At 46.1% G+C, this 22,023-nt stretch overlaps 1 protein-coding gene across 3 annotated transcripts in view; it reads left to right on the top strand.

The window, feature by feature from the left end:
• The window catches only part of MED10 (mediator complex subunit 10), a 57,295-nt gene that overhangs the window by 4,040 nt on the left and 31,232 nt on the right, over positions 1-22,023 (top strand). For 2 of the 3 annotated variants that reach the window (XM_059694674.1, XM_059694671.1), the window contains exon 3: positions 587-689. In XM_059694674.1, the coding sequence (XP_059550657.1) occupies positions 587-689 (103 nt within the window). Of the gene's footprint in view, positions 1-586; positions 690-2,421; positions 2,974-22,023 lie in introns of those variants that run through there. The other variant, XM_059694673.1, reaches the window with a different exon arrangement.

Here is a 22,023-nt window from a genome sequence, read left to right as displayed (position 1 = left end):
ACTGAGGTTATTTAATGGAACTGAAAGAGTGGAACAGTTTTTAAAGTAATCTTGGGGTGAGCAGGGCCCGGCTATCCACTTGCAGCTCTCCCCCCTTCTTCTTCCAGCAGCCCAAGCTCCCTCCACAGAGGATCCCCAAGGGGACGGGGACCTGGAGAGTAGGCTGTATCTTGGAGGGCTCTCCCTGGCTCCCCCATGTTGCTGGGCCTGAAGCCGTGGCCCACTTTTAGTTCTCTCTCATCAAGAGCTTCCTAACCTCGCAGGTTGTGAGGATCAGATGGTAATGGCCATGAAGCCTTTGGGAGGCATGGATGCTGCACGTTTGAAGTGGTGTGGCTGTGGAGCTTGCCAGGTTATTAAGTGATCATTACTTGATTTTATGAGTTGTTCATGTTATTACAAGTGATATGAGAGCACATCATCTATCCTTGTATAAATGAAGGAATCCTAACGTACCTGGTTCCTGGACAGCGTTTCTTCTGAACAGGCCGTGTGAAGTTATATACAACTAATTTTTTTTTCCCCCATAAGAAAACAGAATAGATATCAGCCAAGAGAGTGTTAATTACATGTTTCCTGTTTCCAGATATATAGATCAAGGTCGAAACCCACAACTCTACACCAAAGAGTGCCTGGAAAGAGCTCTGGCGAAAAATGAACAAGTTAAAGGGAAGATCGATACGATGAAGGTAAGGCTCCTGTAAACAGAAAACGCCAGGACATAAAGCCTTAAAAAGCAAATTTGGCTAATAGACTGTCGTTCTTTTCCGTACTTGGTAAAACATCACCTGTTTTATTACATTACACAATTGAGATTTCTGAATTGTATGCCAGGTAGTAAACAAAGTTAAATATCAGTGATGCCTTCTGTTGGGCCTTTTCCGGTAATTGTGGTTCTTTGGTTTGGAGGAATCTTGAATCCTCATTCTGTTTTTCTTCGTGGGTGCTGGTCTCCAGCTTCAGACTCCAGACTTAAACCATATCCCCTGTCACAGAGTTCTCCACAGAGAACCTGCTCTGTTCCTTTGCTGTGATGAGGCATCTACAGCAGGAAACATGTTGTTTTTTCTTACTTAAATTCACTCAAATATGGTCCCAAATTGGAGGCTGTGTGGTTTGTTTTTTCCTCTAATTGGATGGTGCCACCCCTTTTCTGGTTTCCCGTTTCTGTTGGCCTCATACAGTGAGCCCTCTGCCTCTCCATCCCCATTCCTGATTCTGGCCCAGCCGCATTGTTTCCGTTTCTGTTGTGACCTCTTAGGGTCAGACAGTGTGAGGAGCAAGCAGAGAGACACTCAGGATGACAGTGACAGGCGTCACGTGTGAGGTCCCAGGGCTTCCCAGTGTCCCCCCAGGGTATCTGTACTGATGATAGGCAGCGTGCCTGGAGGTGGCTTTGCTGTGACTGTTAATGTGTCTTCATTTCTATTTTGTCAGCTTGGGACTGAGTTGCTGTTGAACTCAGTGTCACCCTTGGGGCATTGAACAACGTTAATCAGTAGTGAGTCTTTGGACTGCTGTGTGAGTGAGTTGCATCGTCAAGCCGAAATCTCCTCTATATGGACAGGGTGTGGTCCAGATGTGTTCTGCTCGGTCCCACCACGCTTCTGTGGGTGATGCAGAGGTTTCCTGTTGGTGGTACTGCACGGGGACTGTGTGATTTATCTTCAGTTTGCCTCTGTTGTCGCTTGGCCTCATTCTGTGTGAGACCTGTGAATGTCACTGTGCCGTTCCGTGGCTTCCTTTGCGCAGTGCGTGTTTACTATCCTGTTGGAGTGCAGTCTCCTTTGAGAGTATTCTTACTTGTGTATTACATCTTTGTTTATATCCATACAGCTTCTTCTTAGTGTAGCTTATAAGAAAGATTTTGAGGTGCTGATAGGTGCTTTGCTGCCTTTAAGACTGGCGTACAACGAATGTTCAGCCGATAAGGGTCAGGAAACCATGGCATTTGGTGTAGACAGGTTTCCAGGTGCTCTGAAAGCTTTGATTGAGCTATTTGCACACAGTGAGTATGATGTGGTTCAAATCATTAATTGCTTAATTAAGTATTATTTGAAGATTCCTGTTACGTGTGCTGTGTGCAAAAATCATTTCAACCTGTGTGGCTGGCTCCCTATAGGGTGGCCTGCTTTCATTTTGAATTAGGAGGGAAGAAGTTGTATTTGAAAAGTGAATTTCTCTTTCAGGTAGTTCTTAATGTACCTGTAACATAGTTGCAAGTGTTTTTTGCAGCTGGCTCACCAAGTATTGCATCCGTGGGCATCCGTGGGCAATGAGCAGGCAGCACTGGAACATGGGTTTGCGTGAGGGCAAAGCAGATTCTGTTCGTTCAGAGGGCTTTAGGGGTGGGGGTAGTCTTTAACTTGGGTGATGGGTCACAAACAAAGATGTTTTGACAGTGTACATTTTTCTTCTTAGAAATTTAAAAGCCTGTTGATTCAAGAGCTTTCTAAAGTCTTTCCGGAAGATATGGCTAAGTACCGAAGCATCCGAGGGGAGGACCATCCCCCGTCGTAACTTTCTCTTCGAACATCTAGTCCTGTGTGAATCACCATAACCTTCAGTCAGCTTGTGACTGAGCGGCCTCAGAGACAGGAGGCCTAGAGGACTTTGTAGAGCTGTGCTGCCAGCAGCCCCCTCTTTGCAGAGGGCTGGTGAGCGCACATTTTTGAGCGCAATGCATTTGATCCTGTATGGCAGAATTATCTTGGAAATATTAAATAACGGTAGGTAAAGTAAAGGGTTTAAAAATATTACCTAAGACTTTTCTGTTTGTGTACTTCTCTTTTTCATTTTATTATGATGTCAAAGAAAGCTAAAACAATCAAAGAAAGGTTTAATATGAGAAATACTGGAATTGGTTTTGTATTTTATATTTTCAAGTATAATGCATAAAGAATGTGTTTAATGTGACTGTTTACATGGATTTCAGTTAGACATAAGCATATAATAAAGTCTTTTAAGTACTTATATGACTTACTCCATGTAATTATTTTATAACATTTTTACAGTATAGTGCAGTGCATCTTGTAAACAGTTATTACTTCCCTAAAGTGTGAATATTATTCATAAAATTTGTTCTTCTGGAAGTGGATCATGGGATTTACTCTTGTTCAAGGTTGCCATACTCATTTTCTAGTGCCCTTAAGCTCTGAAATAACAAGGTATTAGTTTCAAAGGCAAATGTTCATCTATGGGGAACATCAGTAATGTCCCTGGGTAGTTTATTATGTTGTTATCAAATAAAAAATATGTGAATGGCTTGTTGAAGTATTGCAGTCAATGACGACCCACATGCTGACTACTGCTGTTGTCACATGGTAACCCTGAATAACCAGATAGCCTGCTCTGTTGCCACTCACCTGGACAGAAGTAACCTTTCCGTCCAAGTGACAGGTACCATTGATCCAAGGAGTGACAGGGCATACAATGGTTGATCCTTTAAAGACCCAGTGATGTTAGGGGGCAGCTGTCCTTTTTAAGAGATCCACAAACCCAAGAAGTTACAAAGGGAAAAATGAATACATTTGGCTATATAAATGTTAAGAAACACCCCAAACTAACACGGGGCAAAAACATGAAGTTACAAAAACACAATAAACTTCAAAGACAAAAAGCTAAGGAAAAATATGACTATGTATGACAAAGGGCTAAATATTGATTGTATATAAAGCTCTTACACTAATAATAAGATAAACCTATGGAAGAATAGGCAGATGTTCATTGTTACATTGTTTATAATAGGAAAAAAAGGAGAAGGAAAAGCAGTAAGTTGAATGTCCATAAACAGTAGCTAGATTAAATTGTGGTTTATCCATTTGATGGAGTACTACACAGTGATTAAAAGAATGAAAGAATAAAGAATATATACAACGATGAGAGATTGCCAATATATATTGTTATTAAAAAACAAGTTTGTTCAACAAGCATTAATTTAGAGTCTACCTACGGTAATCTAAGCTATATGCAAATTGGAGTGTTTCTCCAAGGTGATCTGCCCACTGGTGGGACCACTGGGGAACTTATTAAAAATGCTGATTCTAGGCCCCACTCCTCCAGGGCTGCTGCACTCGAGTCCTTTCCTCCCTTGACTTCTAACCAACACACTCTGCCTGCGAATTCAGTGTTGGGTTTCTCGGGTTCTCTTTCATTGTACACCTTCTCCCTGGGCAAGTTCATCCATCTCATGGCTCCAGTTACACTCTGTGCCAAGATCCCCAGGTTTGTACACATCCCTGCTAAGGGAGTCCTACACATCCTTAACCCAACTTTCTGTTCCTCTCCACTTGGCTGTCTTCCAGGTGCTTCCAGCTCAGTGTCTCTAAAGTTGGACTCAGCATCTTTCCCACCCAAACAGCTTGGTGTCTCCCTCTCAGAAAGTTGCCCTGCCTTGTGTCCAGGTCCATCATTCTTGCCTCCTCTTTCTCCCTCACCACTTCTGCCTTTGCATGGAGGTGTCACTAAGTCTCCTAAATGCCCCATTTCCTTGCTTTTTTACTCCAGTGATGCTAGTATTTAGTTCTCCCAACATAGCACTTCCCTTCCTTCGTGCTCCATCTCCCTACCTGGCTACTTCACTCATATTCCAGGTTGCAGTGTAAAAGCACCTGCATTAGCTCACCTCTGAGACCTCAGAGCAGAGCTGGTCTGTTTGTTAATCTTTCCTTTGACACAGTATCAAAGGCCCCGAAAGTTCCAGCAGAAACTGTAATCTCCCTAAGAGCCTGGGTCATGACAGCCTTACTCGTTCCTTTGCTCTAGGACAAGCATGTCAAACTCAAAGGCTACCATGGCCAAATAAGGTTTAGTTCATGTGGGCCGCCTAGAAACGAAAGCTTCAATTTTCATAAAAACATAGGTTTATTTCGATAGAGACATGCGGGATACAAAGGGCTGAAATAAATGAGTAATCGTTAACATAAAATAATAGAACATTTTAATAAAAATATTTTTTCTTGAACATTAACTTACCAGACATTGAATAACTGCACAAATTAATAAGTATAATGCAAATAAACCTATTTTTCTTGTTCTCTGAAAGCGAAATACTTCCTGTTCCACACACCAAACAAGTTAGTCCAAGATTAATGACATGGCAAACGGCTGCTAAAATATTCGCTGCTAGTATTAGTGGAGAGAAATGGTGCGCCTGCTTGTAAGGCATGCAAGGGAAATTAATGCAACATGATTATAGTAATCAGTCATTAGTCAACTTTGTAGTTCGTTATTAATAACTAGAGGCCTGGTGCATGAAATTCGTGCACTCGGGGGTCCCTCAGCCCAGCCTGCTCCCTCTCGCAGTCTGGAAGCCCTGCTGGCAGTCGGGACATCCTTAGCGCTGCTGCAGAGGCAGGAGAGGCTCCTGCCACCACTGCTGCACACGCCAGCCGTGAGCCCGGCTTCTGGCTGAGCAGCACTCCCCCTGTGGGAGTGCACTGACCACCAGGGGACAGCTCCTGCGTTGAGCATCTGTCCCCTGGTTGTCAGTGTGTGTCATGGCAACAGATTGTTCTGCTGTTCGGTTGATTTGCATATTAGCCTTTTATTATATAGGATTATGTGTAACGGGATACTGTAAAAATTAAGTTATGAAATTTTTATTCAATGTTTCTTACATACTATTATATTGGCTGGGCCACAAAAATATTCATTGTGGGCCGCGAGTTCGACATGCTTGCTCTGGGACTTAACAATGTGTCTGATACAAACCAGTCAGTCTAGGTATTTGGGGAATCATGCATGGATCCAGCAGTGGCCAAGTGAAACTGCACAAAGCAATTGTGTGACAGAGCGGAAGTGAAGTGTCACAATTGCATTAGACCCTGGAAAGGACTGTTTATTCCCACAGGAGGAAAGTTCTGGGTGTTGCCCAGACCATACATCTACACTATGACATAACAGGGAGCAGAGCTCATGATGTGAAGAAAATGGCTAGACTCCATCAAAAGCAGTTCTGGTGGCTGGCTGAGGACTCTGTAGCTGAAACTGAATGGAGACGGTTTTTAAATGATCTTTCCGGACCACCATGTGTGTTTCTGCACACAAAAAAAAGACCTGGTTCACAATGGCTTCACATTCTCCTTCACTCCCTTCATCCTGGCCCATTTAGGATCTGTTGAGGACAGGCTGTTTGCAGGGACTTCTGGTCCATTAACTTTGCCTTTGCCCACCTGAGCTGCTGTCCCTGGATCAGCGACGTAGGTCTTTCTCATGTTTGCCCTTTCCTTTTTGGGACCCTCACACAGCCTTTGGCCAACTTTTGGTTGTTGACAAAAAGATCCAGATATGTGATAACCATTCCTATTATTATAGAAAGAATGTTGCTTGTCTTAAAGGGCACAGCCATATGTTTATTTGACTCTAAAATGACTTCGTATCCAATTTATTATAGTTTTTAAGAATCTATTGTAATACCATTTTTGTCCAGGGCTATCCTAAATACAAATAACTTTATTACATAGCATTCATTATCATTGAATTGTTGCACCCCAACTTTAGATTTCATTGATTTTTTTTTTTAACATAAAAATTTTAATGCATGTACTTGCATTTCTTAGGTAAAAATGAAAAGTCAAATAGTTTTGTATTAAGGTGAAGGTGAAATCACTATAATAAGGAGACCAAAAATAAGGATAAAATAGAAGATTGTTTCTCTTACTTGCAGCCTGACTGGTCTCGGTCGGCGGGGCAGCTGTATTAAACAAGACCATTTATTGGCTGCCTTTTGGGAGCTGCCCTATGGAGAGGCCCACATGGCAAGAGACAGGTGCCTCTGGCCCAGAGCCCAGCCACTGCCCAGCAGTACATATCTGTGCCCCTTTTCCCAGTGGACACAGGCCATACGTTCAGAGTTTAAGACAGGACTTGTGAAAACACTAATGTGTGTGTCCATGAGAAAACGGCACCATTTGTCTTTCTTGTCCCATATGATTCTTTTTTTGCTTTTTGAAAGGAAGAAATGGAATTATACAAAAAGAAAAAAAAGACACAGGCCTCTGGCTCAGTGATAAGGAAGAAATGTGGGTGACAGTGAAAGTTATAAAGCTGAGAAAGCAGGAATCTTTGCAGACAGCCTTGACACACACACGCACTTCAGAAAATCCTCATTATTGCAAATGTGCAGAGGGTGGGACTGGCTTCCATGCAGCAGGAAAATTCAGCAGTGCGGGAAAGGTGTGTGCTGCCCAGGCAGCTCTGACACAGGTAATAGCCTCTGTGGGAGCTTCGGGAGCTCTGGGGCCGAGGTTCACGGAGGGGATCCCGGGCCCCGTGTGGGGCAGTGCAGGGTGATGCTCATGTGGATGCTCTGGGAGAGGATAACGGACACATGCAGTGCACATCCCCGTGTGGGGCAGTGCAGGGTGATGCTCATGTGGATGCTCTGGGAGAGGATAACGGACACATGCAGTGCACATCCTCGTCCTCGTTTGATATGAGCCTACAGAGGGGAATGTTTGTCTCTTTCTGTTGAGCTGGTGAGTACAGGCTCCCGTGGGTAGCATATCATCCACAGGCTCTCACCAAGCATTTCTGTGAGAACCATTTTAAAAACAGACATTGAAAATGGCTCGCTTCATTTGGTAAACACACTGTGAACACACAGAAATGCGATGCACACATCCATTTAGTTTTAAAGCACCTCGGAGATACAGGAGCAGGCCAGTGCAGATTCGCGGCCATGGCTGGCTTTAGTTACTTATGTTACCCAGAGCCCGTGCTGCAGGTTCACGTTCCCACGTGCAGATTTTATGGCGTCCAGACAGACAACCATGTTTACTCGCTACTGTGCTTGGAACATTTTAGCTCTCACTCAGTCAGTAAATAGTGACCAGTCAATAGGAGTCACTTCCTTTCATTAATTCTCTCTTAATTCTACCGAGTCCCATTGCTAGTCTTGGTTCCCAGAGCAGCTGTTTGGTTTTCTTGGCTGCTAACACATTGGCCCAGCGGGACACTTAGCACCGGCTGGAGGGGGGTGAGGAGGAAGATGGAGAGGCTGTGATGTCCCCATGGTGGGCAACGACATGCTTGGTAAGACAGTGCTCAGGCCCGTTGTTATTTCCTTCTAAACTTTTCCTGCCAAGACATGGAATCAGACAGATTGGCCGCTCCTGTGATGTGGGCACAGACAAGTGGGGTCACAGGAGCAGTCTTTTTTGCCACTTTTATGGCAGAGCCATTAGGATAATGAGAGCTGAAGGGAGGCCAGGACTGCTCTGCAGCTGAACACACACAGGCTGCAAGAACAAGGGATGCGCTGACGGAATATTTATTTCTGACTTTATTTATAGCATCGTCTGGTGCAGAATCCAAAATCAGCAAAGCAGCAGATAGGTGGGACCACCCTCACATGGTGCTCAGGCTGTCAGACTTGTCCCTTTGTTTTCTTTCATGTCCCAGTCCACGTCCAGCTCTGCACTGTATCAGTTTACCTGGGCTCCGTGGGGTTCTGTGACTGAGTTCCATTTCATAAGGCCTTTTACTGCCCAGTAATTAGGGGACTCAAGTGCGAGACAAGCAGGATTGCTGGAATCTTGCTTTCAGCAGGGCTTTTCCGACTTTTTATTTTTGTGAGTCCCCATTGGACTAGGATTTTTCACAAAGGTTCAGAAACATTTATTTTTGTTTTCACTAATTTTGAAGTTTCAAAGGCTTTTAGGAGTGAGCAATCTTATATAACATCAACAATTCTTTAAACGTTATTTATTTATTTAATGATATTTTAAACATATATTTTATTGATTTTTAGAGAGGGGGAAAAGGAGAGGGAAGGAGAGAAAAACATCCATGTGAGAGCGAAACATCAATTGGCTACCTCCTGTACACCCTCTACTGGATACCGAGCCCCCAACCCAGGCACGTGCCCTGACCAGAAATGGAACTGGCAATCTTTTGGTGCAACTAACTGAGCTACCCCAACCAAGGCAATACTTTAAAATTTAAAAACAATTTTACATACTAGATCTCACTGGATAATTTAAAACGGAATAAATTGGATAACTGAAAGTAATGTATATGTATATATGTGTATAATTTTATTACACTCATTTTATTACAGTTCTATTTTATTACAATCATTATTGGCCTTTACCTACTGTTTTATGTAGGTCGACTTCAAATTAGGGAGGGTTCAACTAACAAGGAATTAAAGTGATAGAGGTTAGTTTTTCTCTTGTGACAAGCAGTTCCAAGTTGTCTGTCCAAAACAGCTGAAGCCCTCACAGGATCTGCCTTTCTCCTCTGCCATGTTTAATAAGTGGCTTTGTCTTCACATCACAAGAAGGCTGCTGCACCTCCAGGCATCATCTCTGCATTCCACAGAGGGAGAACATAGAAGAGAAAGGCAAACGGTGATGAGCAAAAAGCCTTCTCCTGTGGAGGCATTGCCATTTTATCCTAGAAGGGCTCTCCCTCTCAGAGACTTTTGCCCACATGTCATTGATCACAATGGTATCTCATGGTCACGCCTAGTTGCAAGGGAGGTTAGGTGATCTAGATCTTAGCTTTTACAACTTGTAGAGCAGAGGCAGGCAGGCGGGGAGGGGACTGGGAACGGGAGTTGTCAGGCAACCTTCAGGGCTGGCTCTGGCACATACAGAACAGAGAGAGACCTCGATCCCCACACACCGGGGGGGATGTTGGTCTTTTTCTACAGAAACTTACTGGTAGGGGTAACTTAAAGCTTGAACTTTAAATTTTATATAAGTAAGTTTAGATCCCAGATGCAGTGTTACGAATTTTTTAAATTTTGTTATTTGGCAAATATATGGGGACTTCGGTATTAGGAACCAAAGGTACAAGATACAAGGAAGGCTGGGTCACATTGCACCGTCTGCAGAGTCTGGAATGAGAAGGACCAGGACGCGGGTCCTCCACAGGCTCACTCTGGGAATGCTGGGTAATAACATCGATGGTAAAGATGCTAGAGCAGCGTTGGGGTCCATGGCCATTTCTCCTTGCATTATGAGCTGCAGGTGAGTGACACCGTCCTGCCCCATGTCCACGCCAATGCCTCCCAGGCTGGATTCACCTCTGCCCCTGTCTGTGTGTCCCAAATCAGTGTCCAGATGCCGCAGCTGAGATGCACAAACTGCTAAAGAAGCCAGAAGGTGTCGGCCCTGGTCCCTGAGGTGGCCGGCCCCTGTGTGTAGAGCTGGAAGAACTTGGAAGCACAGTGGCTCTAAAACGCTTCCTGTGATGGGTGATGGGGGCCAGGGGTCTAGGAGGACAGTGGTCCTTGTCTTCCTGCCTTGGCAACAGTGCCAGTGTCTGTATCAGCAGCAGCAACCTCTTTACAGCTTCGCCCCCAGTTTATTTTCCACTTCTCATCTTTTCTCCTTTATCTGTGATCATCTCTTTCGACCTTGCTATTCCTGGCGCCTTTGCCTTCCCGAGGCTGGGGAAGGTGATGGATGAATAGACGGTTCCAGAGTTTACGGGTCTCCCGCCTCCTCTTTCTATCTGTTTTCCCTCCACCTCCCTCCTCCCTCTCCCTCCCACTCTTCCCCTGAAAATGCCCTGAGCTCTGATCTGTGTCCTTCTCAGTCGCCCTCCCTCCCACAAAGGGGCTGAGTTTGAGATTGCTCAGGATGAAGAGGAGGTTGGTCCTGCCCTCTCTTTCACATGCTCTCCATTCACCTCCCCCAGTCAAGCCCGCAGGGACCCTCATGTGTCCCTGACAGTGTATTGGGGGGAGATGCACATATTTTAAGGTGCCCTCTGGGTAGCCCATTTGTGCTGTGCTGTTTATTAATTCTCAAGCGTGCGCAGGCTGCAGCATCTGCGTCCCAAGGGGCTGCTAACACAGTTGTCCACTGATTTAATCAAAAGAAGCAGCTGGGGCTCTGGGAGAGGTTGAGTTATGAAATAAAGGCACAAAACAAAACACAGGATGGGCCTTTTATGTAAACTGTTGTCTGACCCCTTTAAGTTGGGGGTGCGAGCGAAAACCGAATGCTAGTCCTCAGATGTATATCATGCCCCACTGTGAAACTAATTGCATTGCAGGAGCAAATGAAGGCCATTATCATTACTATTATTAATAACCATGTATTCGCTGTCTTCATTGGGCATTCAGAAATCTTACTCAGCTCAGAGCTCAGCAGCCTCCCCATATATATAACAGGGCTTAAACGGTATTGATTTGGATTAGTTTTTTATTGCATCTCTTTTTAGGCTTCAGTATTCCTTTGTTTGTACAAATGTTATCTTATACGGCAAGCAAAACCAGATAGTACACTTACTACTGTTATTTCATATGCTGTTTTCCATGGTGTGAAATGCAAATGGTGCAGTGTGGATGGCACCTTCCAGACCCTAGCCTCCTTATTAACTATATACTAGTATATCCTTTCTTCTGGGCAAACCAGAAATCCTCTAAGTATGTTTATGCGTATACAGATACAAATGGATCTTATTATATGCACTGTTTAGCATTTCACTTTTTTTTACTTAAAATATCTCTGGAGATCCTCCCTGGTCAGCATGTGCAGGACTAACTCAAGCTAGTTGGCGCCAGGATGCCCTGTAAGGTTCTCACTCATCCCTTGCAACTGCTCCAGCTCCCTCACTGGTGGATCGAGGTATTGCTGCTGTGGTGGGCGGAATGATGGACCCCAAGATGTCCAAACCCCAGTCCCCTGGACCAGCCAGCCCCCAGCCAACCCGGCAACTGAGCACAGATCCATGAGTGAGCCCAGCCAAGACCAGGAGAACTGCCCCACTGAGTCTAACCCCAGTGTCACAAAGGAAGACTTCTAGAGCAGGCCTGAGGGCTCCATGAGCATAAATACTGTACTTTACTCTGAGAGGAAGTTAAACAGTCATACACAACCTGCGCCCAGTTCTGCAGACATTCCTAATGCTATCGGTGTGAGGCTCTGGGAGGAACAATAGGGCCAAGAGGTGGACAAGGATTTTAACATGCTGGGCCTCACAGCTGGGCAGACGAGGAGGGTGAGCAGATGCTCTGACAGTCAGTTATCTTCAAACCTTTCCAGCAAAGCATCCCCTCATGTCAGAGGAAAAGGACTTCTGCCTGGATTCATACAGTTTGGAAGCAAACACACACACACACACACACACACACACACACACACACACAAAAAACAAACAAACAAACAAACAAACAAACAAACAAAAAACCTGCCTCAGCAGACTTTTAAAAAAGTATTTCTTATCTATGGTTATAGGCTGGTATTTGTTTTAAATAAAGTAGTGTTGACAATAATAAAAATAAATAAATAAAATAAGTTAAAATTATTTGCATTGTGCAAAATTGTTGGCCCGAAAATCTCTCTTTGTTTATCCTGTTACTTTTCTACCTTCGGGCCCCCATGGCGGTGAGGGGGTAGAACTGTGAAAGGATTGACTGCTAGAATTTGAAACCTAGTTACCAGTTGGTTCTTGAGACCTATGTCTGCATTCTCAGCAATGCCTGTAGGCAAAGTAGAGAAAGCTCTGCTCAGGGTCTGATCTGTTAATAATTAGGTGCTTAATATATATTGTTCCTTCCCCTCTGCTGGGAAGAACACAAGAGGTTTGGTTGAGAACAGAACAAAAAGGTACCATTATTAAACAATTAAATCACCTCTAAGCAATTGTCCTGTATGGCTCTAGATCAGCCATGGGCAAATGAATAAAACTAAAAAAAAAAAAAAAAGACCATATGCTTTTATGTAATGATGTTTACTTTGAATTTATATTAGTTCACACAAACACTCCATCCATGCTTTTGTTCCGGCCCTCCGGTCCAGTTTAAGAACCCATTGTGGCCCTCAAGTCAAAAAGTTTGCCCACGCCTGCTCTAGATGCAATGCAGGTGGGTACCAGCTGTTTCCCTCTCTCCCAAGTAAAGCCCTTAAGAAGGAAGGCTGGGGCCCTGTCTCCATCCTGCTCCTCTCTGGGGTTCGTTCACCATAGTCTCTGCTTTGCCTCAGTCTCTCAGCTTGGAGCCCATGTCACTTCAGCCCTGGTGGGTTCTTGCTCCCTGGTGGTTACTTAACTTGGGAACAAAGCACAAATTGCAAAAACTCTCCAGTCTTCAATGGTAAACTTTAGAATTTCAGGCTCTCTGGCAGCTGTGACTTAGAGCTCTCTCTACTTATCGATGCTGTTGGCTCCTGTACAGGTTGTGTAGTTGCTGGAGGGGGCCTCTTCCTCAGGATGCTTCAGCCTTATTCAGGGTGGTGCCAAGGGAGCCCGTCGTCTTTTCTCCTGCCGTGTCCGGAACCCAGTGGAATAATGTAAGCCGGGGCAAGAGGAGAGCTTGCCTCTGAGGTGTGATAGGCTGAATAATGGCCTCCCAGGCTGTCCACATCCTACTCTGTGGGGCCTGAGGATATGTTAGTGATGAGGAAGGAGAATCAAGGTTGCTAATATGCTGACCTTCACGTAGGGAGGTTATCCTGGGTTATCTGGGCCCAATGCCATCACAAGAGTTCTTGAAAGTGGAAGAGGGAGCCTGAAGAAGAGAATCAGAGGGCAATGTGAGTACAGAAGGGAAAGAGAGCAGAGACAATGTTGCTGCTCTGAAGATGGAGGGAAGGCCATGAGCCTTTAGAACAGCGGTTCTCAACCTTCTGGCCTTTAAATATAGTTCCTCATGTTGTGACCCAACCATAAATTATTTTCGTTGCTACTTCATAACTGTAATGTTGCTACTGTTATGAATCGTAATGTAAATATCTGATATGCAGGATGGTCTTAGGCGACCCCTGTGAAAGGGTCGTTCGACCTCCAAAGGGGTCGCGACCCACAGGTTGAGAACCGCTGCTCTAGAAACTGGACAAGGCAAGGAAGCGGATTCTCCCCCGAGCCTCCAGGAGGAATGCAGCCCTGCAACACCCTGAGGTTAGCCCGGTGAAAATGTTTTTGGACTTCTCGCCTCTACAGCACGGAGATACATTTGTGCTCTTTTAAGCCACTAAGGTAGTGGTAAGCTGTTCCAGCGTCAGCAGGAAACTAATACATGAGGTTTCCTGAAAGCCTTCCAGCCCCGAGGTCATTCACTTTCCGCTGGCCAGGGGCATCTTGGATTCTGCAGGGGGTGGGGTCTCATTCTGTGGTACCCTCGAGCACATACAAAGCAGCAGTGTGCATCTGGACACAGAGAGGGTCCTTTGCAGAAATCTCCATTGGCTGGAAGAACACAAGAGGTTCCCTCCAGAAAGTATGGAAGAGCGTCCGGCAAGGGCAGCAGGAGGGACCTGCCATTACAGGGACTGAGGTTGAAACAGGACTTCTAGGCACTAAGGCAACCCTCTCCATGAGCAGCCCAGCAAGAAGCAGCGTGAGAAACCCCACCGATACTGGAGGGAGGGTGTGAGTCAAGGCAACACAGTCCCCGACCTGCTCAGCCACGGCAGAGGACAACCACAGGAGGGGTGTCTCCCACGGAAGCTCTCTGAGCCTCACTTGCCTCCCAGCTGATGTCATACAACAGGGACCAGGGAATGTCCCTTGGAATGGGACAGACTCATTTTGCTCCCAGTTCACCTGCTTTCCACATCTATAAGGGGCGTGATAGAACAACCTGCCTGGGGAGGGTTTGAAGGCTGCAGCAATGTAGCATGGACCTGTTCTGTGAACTCTCAGGACTGGAAGGTTAGGAAGATGCCTGTCTCATGCGTTTTCATCAATCTGTCCGGTTAGTAGGATTCCCATGGATAGTAGAATACCAGTGTCCATCCACTTTCTTCCTCATGTATTTCTCTTCCGTCAACTCCAGAGACCTGTGTGCAGAAACCCTCGCTGATCCTCAGCCTCTTCTCTGAAAGCTCCCTTTGCAGAAATCGGCCATCCTCCGAGGCCCTCCAAAGGGACGGTGTTCTACCTCTCACTGTCCGTGGTCCCCGTGGAGCAGGGGTCCTCCTGGCTCCCCCCCACCTCTTCCCTGAGCCTCCTCCTTCCTCCTCCCTCACACCCGCAGCCCCTCTCAGGCACAGGTTCCATGCTGTCATGCCTGGCCTTTGGGTCCTCTCCCTCATTCCCTGAGACTGTGGCTCCAGATCACGGTGTTCCCTCCATTTTCTCTCCAATCACCATTTTTATGTCATGGGTCCCTTTGAAGATAATCCAAGGGGATTATTTTCAGAGCCTGGTCACTGTTCTGTGACCTCCTCAGAGCTCCAACTATCTTTCCCCCTGCTCACCTCAGCCACCTACTCCCACGGACATACCCGAGCCTGCCATTCCCACAGAGTCCTTGCCTCCTCCAAAGTCTCTTGCAAGCCTTCTCCCTTGGACTGCCTCCTCGCCTGCCCGGTCTTCCAGTGTTCCCCCACTGCCGTGCTCTCTTACCCTCCTGGAGGCCTCTGATTCTTCCGTCTTACCCATGTCCACTCCATAGCTCCCTGCTCCTCATTTCCCTCCTCATCCAGCTAAGATTCTGCAGTTTTTCCTATACTCACTCCTTTTATGCACCTCAATTCCCTTGCCCTCTTCCCTCTATTTTATAATTCACTTGGAAACATCCCAGCTCTGATTAAACCCATCCATCTGCCCCGAGTGTCTGAACACTGCAGGAGAAAATTACACGACTGGGCTATGCGCTCACTTTAGATTCACGACAGCCGGCCTTGAAGGGCCGCTGTGCAGCCCAAAATCGCCTGTGTTTTCCTGGCAAGGCCTCGGCTCCCCTCTGAGGGCCTTTCCATGGAGCGTTAGGCAGCCGTGTGTGTGTGTGTGTGTGTGTGTGTGTGTGTGTGTGTGTGTGTGTGTGTGTGTGTGTGTGTGTGTGATTCTTAAACCTGTCCCTGTAAGGCTGGTAAGGCCCCATCTTTTAACTGTTCTCTCTTGTTTGGTCTAGGATGGGGCCCAGGCCTCCTTAGGTCTTATTTGTTCTTTCTTTCCTATTTCATTGACGTATAAGAGTATTAGTTTCCTGGGGCTGCTGTGACAAATTGGCACACAGGTAGTGGCATAAAACAACAGAAAAGTATTCTCTCACAGTTCTGGGGGCCGGAAGTCTGAAATTGAGGTGTCAGCAGGGCCGAGCTGGGGGAGGACCCTGCCTGCCTCTTCCAGCTTCTGGCTCATGTCAACATCACTCCAATCTCTGCCTCTGTCTTCACCTGGCTCTCTCTGTGTCTCTGTGTGTCCTTCTGTCCCTTAGGACAATCTCATTTCAGACTGAGAGCCCACGAGGGCAATCCAGGATGCGCGCCTCTTCTCAAGAGCCTCAATTTAATGACTTCTTTTGCTAAATAAGGGAATATTGACTCTTTTGTCATATACAATTCTGGGAACAAGGACATGGCCATATTTTTTTGGCGGTCACCATGCAGCCCACTATACACAGATATACAGGAAAATGGACAAATCCTGAGGGCATAAATCAGCAAATTGCTGCAAACTGAACACATGCAGGCAAATAGGGTACAGATAAAGTAACAGAAGCCCCTGTGCCTCCTGTCAGTCATTGCTCCCCACTCCAGGGACCCTCTACCCCACCTCTGAACAGCCTGATTTTGAATTACACATTCATGGAGTTTTGTGTGTGTTCTGTGTCTGCTTCTCTCACTTGCCATCTGGTGTGAATTTGACCCTCGTGTGGTTGTAGCGCCTTCATTCTCATTCTGGTGTCCTCCCGCGTGTGACCTCACCAACGTTGTTAATCCATTCGGCCCTGAGTGGGCAGTGGATCGGTTCTGCTTTTTGGCCACTACAAGTGTGCTGCTGTGACTACTGTCGGATCACGTCTCTTGGTGTGTACACACACACACACACACACACACACACACACACACTCACTGCTGTGTGTGAACACCCAGCAGTGTGAGAGCTGACCAGAGGGAGGCATGGTCTCATCATCTATATATGCTTTCCCCAAGGCCATGAGTCCGTTTCCCCAGGGGAGGACCAGAGCCCGCCACTCACTCTGCCCAGAGCTGGCATTGCCTCGTTCTCTTTTCAGCAGCTCTGGTGAGTGTGTTGACCATGCCATGTTGTGATATACTGGTAGGTGATGTTGACCATCTTTTCATCTGTTCATAGACAATGTGGCTATCCTCTTGTGAAGCGCTGGTCCCTTTGTCCAGTTCTTTGAATTTGACTGTCTGTATTTTTTAATTTTTTATTGAATTGTAGGTGTTTTTGTTTTACGCTGGACATATGATCTTTTTTGCATATACGTTTTGTAAATGTCTTTTTCCTCTGTAGGTTGGTTTTTTCCTCTCTCAATTGTGTTTTTTGATGAACAAAAGTTCTTAGTTTTAATGTGGCCCAATTTTACAATTTTTTCCTTTTTATGGTTAGTACTGTTTTTTTTTTCTTTTCCCTTATGTTTTTCTTAAAGCCTTATTGTTTTGCCTTTCACATTGAGATTTATAATCTATTTGAAATTAAATTCTGAATGGCATGAGGTAAGGATCATGTATGTGTGGATTGCCCTCTGATGTTTGAATCAACCATTTGAGGTTTCCCACTTTCTCTGCCTTCTTGTCTTAAATCTGGGGATTCTTCTTCCTTGTATTTTCTAAGGCTCATTTTGTGTGGGTGGTGGTGACAGGGAAGAGAGAGATGGGGAGGCGACAAGTTCCAGTAGCTTTGCTCCTCCCTCGACATTGCTTAGCCAAAGATGCCCAAGGCCAGAGGGCACCTGCTGGGATGTCCTCCCCTGCCAGGAGCCCGTGTGATTGACTCTCCTGTGGCCCCCTGTCTCCTGCCTCCCTCTAGTCTGGGCAGTGAGTGCGTCTGACCCCTACCAACCCCTTATTTCTCACCTTGGGGCCCCACCTGCTCTTCATTTTCCAAAGCCCCTCCTCTGCTTATATCTAGTCACATCCACAGGCCACCTTCCTGCCTCCCCCCTCCACCTTGTCAGCTCTTTCTGGAGTGCAACTCACTTCTGTCTCTCATCCTCCCAGACCCAGGTCGGATGCTGGCTGCCCTGCTTGCCAGTTCTAGTGGAACAGCCATGCCGCCTCCGCCCCTCCAGGAGGTTGCTCAGTGCCTCACACTGTAGTGCTTTCCTTACAGTGTCCAGGAGCCTTTCCAGGGTAAGAGCTAGCCCTTTTCCTTGGGGCATCTGCTGAATTGCATGGAACTCGAATACTCTTCAGTACAGCCCAGGAAAATGTGGATGTTTTGTAATTTGGACCTGAAGCTTAAATTAGATCCCCGAGTGCATTGTAAAACTGTTGGGAAGTGTGATTGTCAATTACTGAAGTTACCAGGTGTTTGTGGGCTGGCTCAAGTGGCCACTGGCTTACCCACAACACTCCTTCCATGGTTTTGGAGGAAATGAAAGGGCTCCAGCCAGGTGTGGGTTTAGGTGCTGAGGGGCAGTAAGCTCCTGCTGACCCTTGCTCCAGGAAGGGTAGGGGGGCAGGTCCTGATTTCATTTGAAACTGGTATTGGCACCCTCTGTTTGGCCTCTTGCCACTGTTGGTGTCTGTCCCTGCTCTGTGGGAAGAGAGGAGAGGAGCTGTGATGTAGCCAATGCTGAGGGCAGTAGTTTAGGTCCTGAAGAGAAGGGGTGGGGTCTGCACTGCCCAGAGGCACTCCCCAACACTGCTCAGCCAGACACCCAAGGCCAGATGGCACCTGCTGGGATGCCCTCCCCTGCCAGGAGCCTGTATGATTGACGGCCAGTTTATGAGCATCGTGCCTGAGTGTGTTTACCGAGCCCAGGAGTCCTGCAGAGAGAGCTCCCTGGTATTTACCAAGTGATGCCCTTACGTGGACCTTATAAAATGAAGCTCGGGTAGAACAAACAGCAGCAGCCGCTGCAGCCAGCCCCCTTTGTGTCAGCAGCTTTCAAACCCTGTGTCTCTCCTACCTCCCCTTCCCACCTCTCCACTAGTCGCTGATATTATATTGGGGTTCCAGCTATAAGAGGAAAATATTTTATAGACAGATATCCAGTCCAAAGATTATTGCTTTTCAGTATAGTTATTGCTTTTTGGGGTGGCACATAATATTGTCAGAATTACTCTGAGACAAAAAATGAAATTCAATTAAAAGAAGCTTGTTATTAAATAGTTCACAAATGTCTCATAACTAATTAAAAATAGTATTCCACTTTTATTACTTGCGCAGTTTGACAAGTGAAATTATTTTAAAGCTACATATACAGGCAATATCCCATATATCATTGCATAATGTGTGAAAAAATAACAACCCACATGCATTTTCCTAGTACCTTTAATAAGACAAGAATGGATAGATGCCAGATCAATGATATCAGACTGGCTAGTTACATGAAATACTTTTCCTAATGTGTGTGTGTGTGTGTGTGTGTGTGTATTTAACTGTGCTATCATTGACATAACATTATATTAGTTTCAGGTGTACAGCTTAATGATTCCATACTGTTTATGTGGTGGGATGATCCCCACAAGTAGTCTAGTTAACATTTATTACCATACATAGTTACAACATTTTCTGAGTGTGATGATAACATATACATTACCACTTCTTATCTCATAAACTCATATTTATTAATGGCCAATTGATAATATGATGTCCCAAAATATGAATGCAAGGCAAATAGAGACATAAGAATTCGCCTGAAGATCTATTTTGCTGCACGTGCCCCTCTATTTTAGAAAATCTGACTGGGAACCACAGAACCTATCATGTCTTAGAGCTCCTGTGCACCGTTCCCTGGTCTGTCGGGGACACACTCATGCCTGCCCCCTCCTGTCAGCGGGATGAGGACAGGTGTCCAGTGTGGGAGGTTCTCCTGGCACCAAGATGAGACTGACCTTCTGATGTGGGGCCTTTCTGGCCGTGTCTGCAGCTTCCTCCGTGGGTGACAGACAGTACTATGTGGCTTCTCACGAGACAAGCCCTTCTGATGATAAAAATGAGGCAGGAAACGTGAGCCGGCATTCTTGATCCAGGGCCCCGCTGCAGGCCACCTTCTCCTGCACTGTGCTTGGGGGAACCACATGAGGAGCCAAAGGGAGATTTGTGTTCTTGGTGTTAATCGTGTAAGCGGCTTTCCCACACCTGGAAGGACCCTCCAGGACCACACACACGCAGCCAGGACAGCGCCTTCAGCACCAGGGTGTTCATTAACCACTAGATAAAAAGGTCAGGGCGACTTAAGCTGGGATGAAAGGCTGCTGCCGCTAACGATCATTTGCAGGGAAGATAGGCCTCTGTAAAATTATAATGTCAGTCAGCAGGAAGATGGGATTCAGAGCGGTTTAAAGCTGAAATCACCTTAGAGATTTGCAAGCAAAGCCCCTTTTTTTTCTGGATAAGAAGACAGGAGCCTGTTGAGATTAAGCAGGCTCAGGAGGCACAGAGCTGGCTCTGGAGTCCAGACCCCTGGGGCCCAGCCCTAGGGTTTTCCCAAGACACTAGTTGGCCTTTCTTTTCTGAAGAGATAGGGACTGGTTCCCTCTGTCAGCGTCTGGGGTCCAGCCTGTCACAAGCCTCAGGCCTAGGCCACCACCCCAGGCTCTTGTGGCTCAGGTTTGTGTGGAGGTTGTGGGGAATTTCCATGAACACAAGGAAGTAGCAACAGCAGCAAGTAGAACTCAGGAGTCACCTGAGGCCAGAGGTGGCCTTGGGCACCTCCTGGTGCTCAGAAGCCCCAAAGCTACATGAAGCTGCGCTCCTGCTCTGGGCCCCTCTCAGGGACTAAAACCTTAGTCTCCTGCCTACCAGCCTGGCCATTGGCCGGAGCCCTCCCCTGCCACTGTTATGCAGCCCAGCAGACTGATACACGGTCCTTGGAGTCTGCTCCCAGCTTCCCCGACACTTACTGCTTCTGCTCCGCTGTCCAGGCAGGGACTGCAGCAGTCCCCTGATTGGTCTCTACACCTCCCCCAGCTCCATCCCCACCCCCACTCAAATCCATCCCCCTTGGCCCTGCAGAGTGGCTTTGCCACTCTTGCATCCTTTCCCCTCTGCTGAGCAATCCTCAGACGGCCCAGCAGTGCAGCTCAGTAGACGTGGTTCAGTGCAGCCACCTGCCATTTGAGAGCCTCCTCTGTCATCTCCAGTTCCTCAGTCCCTGTGTCAGGGGTCTCCGTTCTGCAGGGCTGCTGTTTCAGTATCAGGAAGCTGCTGCCTCCCTGTCTTGCTTGCACACGTCTGCCAAGTTTAGATGCTCCAGAAGGCCCCCTTCCTTGCTCTGCAAAGAAGTTCCTGCCTCCATCTGATACTAGAGGTAACGTAGTCCCCTTGTCTCCATCCACCTGCCCTGGGCATAGATGTTTGTGCCCCTGCCATAGGTGCCATTGCCTCTGGAGTGGTTGACAGGTGGCCTTCTCAGTAGATGTTTGCTTCTTAGTAAATGTTTGTGCTGGATGTTTGGTTAGCCACGTGTGTGATTTCAACCCAGAACACTGGTTCAGATCACATGAGCATCAGCTCATCATCATATCATGCTGTATGTTCGATGACTTTCATAAAAATAAATTAGTGACTTTTAAGTTTAGCTTCTTTTCTCTTTTCTTTTGAATGATGCTGGTTAGAACTCAAAGGAAAAATTAAATTGGTGCCACTTACTTATGTTTATAAAAAAAGCTTTTATAACAATATTATAAAGGTAATAGCTCCAGAATTGTCTTGTCCACTGGCTAGAAAATCCACTTAAATGATATTAAAATTAATGTTGATAAGATTAAATATGAAAAAATAAACTTAATATTAGTAATCAGATTTCCATTATAATGAACACTACTTAAAATACACCTTAGTATTAATATGCATTCTATATTATTTTGCTTACAGTGATGCAGTTAATGTTTTGGGCAGAATAATAATTCTCATATATTTTGTGATGATTTCTCTAGTTTGTGCGGGGATATGTGCTAAATTTAGGAAAGTGAGTAGATTACATTTTCGCAGACTTTAGGGGGTTTTATTTTCAGTCTCATTTCCATATTTTCTGGTGTTTATTTTTCCAGGGTCTGAACAGAGTTAGCATTAAGTGCTGGGTGCCTGTCTTCTGATGGTGTAGGACAGTGATGGCAAACCTATGACACACGTGTCAGAGGTGACACGCGAACTCATTTTTTTGGTTGATTTTTCTTTGTTAAATGGCATTTAAATATATAA

This window comes from Myotis daubentonii, chromosome 4 (genome assembly GCF_963259705.1).
Source record: "Myotis daubentonii chromosome 4, mMyoDau2.1, whole genome shotgun sequence".
Taxonomy (NCBI): Eukaryota; Metazoa; Chordata; class Mammalia; order Chiroptera; family Vespertilionidae; genus Myotis; species Myotis daubentonii.
This window is presented reverse-complemented; position numbering and strand designations above follow the sequence as displayed.